The sequence below is a fragment of the Montipora capricornis genome, chromosome 14, assembly GCF_036669925.1.
Source record: "Montipora capricornis isolate CH-2021 chromosome 14, ASM3666992v2, whole genome shotgun sequence".
Lineage (NCBI taxonomy): Eukaryota > Metazoa > Cnidaria > Anthozoa > Scleractinia > Acroporidae > Montipora > Montipora capricornis.
In genome coordinates this window covers 1,452,501-1,457,500 of record NC_090896.1, presented here as the reverse complement: position 1 = coordinate 1,457,500, position 5,000 = coordinate 1,452,501, and the positions used below count along the sequence as shown (strand labels likewise).

The 5,000-nt window shown below is 39.1% G+C and overlaps 1 protein-coding gene and 2 long non-coding RNA genes across 3 annotated transcripts in view; 1 reads left to right on the top strand and 2 right to left on the bottom strand.

Annotated features, from left to right (window-relative positions):
• Nucleotides 1–4,486, bottom strand: part of LOC138033835 (uncharacterized) — an 11,937-nt gene extending 7,451 nt beyond the window's left edge. Inside the window, exons 1-2 of the long non-coding RNA XR_011128672.1 lie at nt 4,300–4,486; nt 3,349–3,596 (exon numbers count right to left, since the gene is read on the bottom strand). This is a non-coding gene — a long non-coding RNA (uncharacterized lncRNA). The remainder of the gene's footprint in view (nt 1–3,348; nt 3,597–4,299) is intronic.
• Nucleotides 1–5,000, top strand: part of LOC138033831 (methionine aminopeptidase 1-like) — a 12,404-nt gene that overhangs the window by 180 nt on the left and 7,224 nt on the right. The window contains exons 2-9 of the mRNA XM_068881690.1: nt 884–944; nt 1,134–1,216; nt 1,830–1,884; nt 2,012–2,103; nt 2,274–2,357; nt 2,476–2,543; nt 3,433–3,503; nt 4,494–4,625. Of these exons, the coding sequence (XP_068737791.1) occupies nt 884–944; nt 1,134–1,216; nt 1,830–1,884; nt 2,012–2,103; nt 2,274–2,357; nt 2,476–2,543; nt 3,433–3,503; nt 4,494–4,625 (646 nt within the window). The remainder of the gene's footprint in view (nt 1–883; nt 945–1,133; nt 1,217–1,829; nt 1,885–2,011; nt 2,104–2,273; nt 2,358–2,475; nt 2,544–3,432; nt 3,504–4,493; nt 4,626–5,000) is intronic.
• The window catches only part of LOC138033834 (uncharacterized), a 5,955-nt gene continuing 5,587 nt past the window's right edge, over nt 4,633–5,000 (bottom strand). The window contains exon 4 of the long non-coding RNA XR_011128671.1: nt 4,633–5,000. This exon is cut by the window's right edge and continues 402 nt beyond it. This is a non-coding gene — a long non-coding RNA (uncharacterized lncRNA).

The window sequence follows — 5,000 nt, the reverse complement described above, 5'->3', positions numbered from 1 at the left end:
ACTCCTTTTTTTTCGGGGGAAAAAACAACCGATGAAAATTTTGCATGGTCATCACACAGGCCTTCAAAAAACTTGAGCGATAATAAAACGGCCATTTTACACTCGATCTTCACCTTTCATTGTAATATCCTAGGCTACTCTATCAGCCAACCAGTGATTGTGTAGTCAGATCAATTAGAATCCAATCATATTTTTTAAGTGTCTGCGTACGTATACAGAATTCTCCTTGATCATTCTCTGAGCTAGCTTTCTTTGCTTTCGTTACGCCAGTTATAGATACCGGATGGCAAAGTTTCTTACCGTAATACAATCAAATTTTCCCCTGCTAAGTAAGCTGCAAGTTCCCTGGTGCCACACCCAACTTCTAGAGGGTGTATACATTTTTTTGTCAAATGGGAGTTTGGACATCCTCTCCTCAGGGATCGTTTAGATTTTTAGCTTTCCCCGTGGGTCAAACTGCCATTCAAATGCCCAAGGATATTTCAGCAAAAGATCATGTCAATCCTTAGATGCTGTAGCTATCCATTGCTCTTCAAATCCAAGCTGACAGTCTTCAGGCGTGTTTTGTGTAGCCAATCAAAAAGATTGTTAGACACAGATCAGATTGTTTCTGATCTCCCAACTCGACATATTATGCTCGGACTGCCTACCTATCCTGTTTATAAGAAATAAACATCCTGTTTAAGAATTATCCCCCTGCCAAAAGAAAAATATTATTAAGAAGTGAAGACAGTGTCTTCCTAATCCTTCCATTGACATCCTGCTCTTTCAGAATGAAGAGATATGAGGTAAAGAAAAGTTTCTTGTCCACTAGAGCAAACACAACCAGAAAGGAAATCTCTCATCCCCTGACCTCACTTGTTTGATTTTTACTAACATCTAGGATTGCTTCAAACAAAACTGGAATGAACACAAGAAGGTCCACAAGACTGTTAAGGCAGCAGGTAGTTTATTGTTCTGCTTTTGTGCATAAAATCTGCATATATTTCAGGTGCTCGATATAATAATTTGCTGTTTTTGTTGAAGTGTACACTTCTTGTCAGTTCTTGTCATCATCTTAGTTTGTAATATTATTAAAATTCGTATCTTGTTATCCTTATTGCATTCTGTTGTATCTTTTAAATCACTCATAGCTAAAATACAGAATTTTAAGCCTGCTTCCTACAACCCATGGCCTGGATATAAATTCACTGGAGCACTGCGACCATGGCCCAAGGTGAGAAAATGATACAATCATTTAAATTACTAAATAAGTGAAAGTGGAGGATAACTTATAGGATGCCGAGGAGGTTAAAATGATATGTGGCTTACAGGATAAGTTGGAATTGTACCAACAGAGTACAGATACAATGTAGCACACATGCAACTCTGTGACCAAGTCTGTGTTGAAAATGTGTGAATTCCTTAATGTCAGACATGGTTATATACATTGACAAAGTTTTGTGAGACAAGGGCTAAGATGAGAAAGACACGTCACTGACAAAGGCCATAACCAATGAAAACATCATCCTCATTTATTTAACATGCTATGTCTTGGTCGCAGCTCCAGAGTTCAGAGCCTGTGACTCATACCACTCGGTAGTCTATTGCTCAACGAACCATGATCCTTCAAGTATTTCCTAGAGGATCAGTGTTTGCATACTGACAATGCTAAAAAGGCACACCTAACAATGTTGGCCACCATTTGTTTCCAGTGCCCCGATAACTAAATTCTTCTTAGGACTCGCGTAAGTGGCAGGGCATAATTTACGATATCTCAGGTGAATTTCACTGAATGCAGTTTGTTGTGTGTTTGCATCCCTTGAAGTAAGATGACTTTTCGGTTGCAGTCCGCCTGGCGAGTGGTTCCAGATCACATTCAGAAGCCAGACTATGCAGAAACTGGTTTGTGGATAAAATAATTTGTATTTCTAGCCATCAGGACCAAGCTCTCTTTTGCTTGAAACTTCTGCATTTTCACCCTCACATTATGGAAGCACAGAACAAAAAAAGGTTGAAAATTTTCTTACAGGTGTCCCACTGTCTGAAATCAAATCAAAACAGAGCATGCAGATCAAAGTTCTTAGTGGAGAAGAAGTTGAAAAGATGCGTGTTGCTTGCAGAGTAAGGAAATTGACTGTTTTTAAATCGTAATACTGTGTTTTCTGTTACTTTTAATTTAGAGTTATTGAAATGGGTCTGTTGTAGTGGTGATTTGGTTGCCCTTGCTATTTGATAATGATTCTTTATAATAATAATAATAGTTGTAAAATAACAATGTTATTATTTTTTAGTTGGCAAGAGAAGTAATGGACACAGCTGCAAATAATGTTAGAGTAGGAATCACAACAGATGAACTTGACAGGATTGTTCATGAGGTAGCAGAAGATCTTTTCTGTTGAAGTATGAAAAGGAACAATATATAATGCCACTCATTAAAGAGACCAATACAATATTTTTTAAACTTGGTGTCTTTTTTCTTTATTACTATTCCAGGCTTGTCTTGAGAGAAACTGTTACCCCTCTCCTCTAAACTATCATGGATTTCCTAAGTCTTGTTGCACGTGAGTTAATGCACTGAAGTGGGAGTGATATTTACATAGTACATTTTCTTTGTGCACATACAAATGCACTTAATAACATTTCTCATTTTTATGGGTGAGATCAGACATCAGCGTGTATAAGGGTGCCTCTAGTTGCCGCTGTCTTTCTGTTAGTGATCTCACCCAGCTCACCCAACACACATGAAAGAAAGAATGAATTCAGTGACATACCACAAAGGGCAGACCATGATACCTTGAACTCCACTCTACTCTTTGCAAATAGTCAGTGAGGTCTTGACAGGTTGTGCAACTGATTCGACAGTGCATCCTTCTCCCGAGAAGACTAAGGTGTCCAACTATTGGCAGAACACATGACCCCTGATGTGGTAGTCAAATGCTCAACCAACTGAGTGAACTGGTTGGCAGTTTGCCTGTGTGCTATATTTTTTTCTACGAATACACTTATTGCGAGTCATGAATGGCCAATTTAGCAAAGCTTTCAGCATAACACCCTTTTTAATAAAATCTTGCAGTGTTGTCTCAGTCAATAGCTACCTTTAGATCGGAGGACGAGTACAACTATGAGTCGTCAGCCTCCAAACCTTACTTGCGTGCTCAGAATGGAAAACTCATACTAGTAGTCATATTATTGTCCTCCAATCTAAAGGTCCCTAATGCTACGTGTAGGAGTGTGGAAGTCTTTTCCCACTGTAATTTCTGACCCAAGTACTAACTGAAAAAAGTACCGGAATGGGCTTTCAGTATTTGCAGTATGGCTTTCATGTTCAGCTAGTAAGACTAAAGAAGTTAAGAGGTAGATGTTGACCTGTATATGCTGTCCGTCTTGTCAATTTGATCCAATTTAATCCAAGACAGCACAGGCTCTATATTGCTAAATTCCTTGTTACAGGTCTGTCAATGAAGTGATTTGCCATGGCATCCCAGACATGAGGCCATTGGAAGATGGTGACCTTTTGAATAGTAAGTGCCTTGTACAACAGTTACACACTTGTGTCTTAAACTTGTGTGCATCTACTGTAATTCCTCCCTTTTCTAGGCGTATCTCCATTAATTCTATAGAAAAACAGTCAAAATTCACACAAGCATAAGATTTAATTTATTGGTCCCTCTTGCTTCTTTGAACTAAAATTACCATAGATTTGCTTTGATTCGGCTATGTCATTTTCAAAAAGAATTGGATTACAATTTACCTCGGTCCATTCTCTGACAGTCAGACCATTAAAAAAAGAAGCAGTAATTATAGAGGTCGTGGTCATTCCCCCACTAAACATTGAAGGGTATGTGGGCGTGGCTAGCACTGCAGAGCTTGCTGCATAGACCACTTTCATAAGTGGCGACCACTTTTACATTCTTTTGTATGTATGTTAATGGCAAGGGTCTCATGGATATACACACCAACCATAAAAAAATGACCATTCTAAATCAGTTTCTAGAACTAAATATTGCTATAGTAATAAGATAAACGAAAGTTTAGACCTAATCACTGAAATGGGCACTTAGACTTAATCTGTAAAATGAGAGTTTAACCCAGGGGACTCGTGGTGGGTATATCCACGAGATCTTTCCCTGTTAATTAGACCTACTGCCCTCATTTTGAAACAAAATATTTTTTTGAAATGTGCTCGTCGTAGCGAGGCTAGAAAGGGTTGTTAGCATTAAAACAAAAGAATATTTCATTTGGCCGCCGTTATGAAAGAGGTCTATGGATAGCTCATAGAGAAGATTAGTATCTGCGCTTATGGGTGGGCAGAAATACCTGTTCTGCTGCTGCTGCTGCTGATGATGACAGCAGTAATGATGACGACAGCATTGATGATGCGAGGACAAGGGACAGATGATGATATTTTTTGATGATATTCGAGAGCACAGACCACATGAAAACCAGTCAGATACTAAGAATTGCCTTGCGCATATTTACGGCTGTACGAACGTTTTTCTTCTTATCTGCAGTTGATATCACCATTTATTTCAATGGATTCCACGGAGACCTAAATGAGACGTTCTTCGTTGGTGAAGTCAATGAAGACAGTAAACAACTTGTAAAAGTCACTTATGAGTGCATTAATCAAGCCATTTCTTCAGGTAATTTAATTTATGTGTGTGATACTGCGTTTTCAAGGTGTTCGATCTAAAGGTCGATTTTTCGGTTTACTCCTAAAATTCCTCATCCTCTCCATGCAGTTCCAAACGTCGTGCTACTGCCGTGCCGAACTCAAATGAAATTGTCCTTTCGATTTAAGCACGGCAGTAGCACGCCGTTTGAAACCATTAAGCGAGGCACGGCTGACTTAGGTTCGGCACGACTACTTAGCACGGCAGGACTTGCCGTGCCGCACGGCAGAAGCACGACTTGGTTTCAAACGGCGTGCTATTGTTGCGCCGGTCTCAATTCATAAATTAATTTAATGTATTTTGCATCATTTGCATACTATTACGCTGGATGGATGGTTTGTTTTG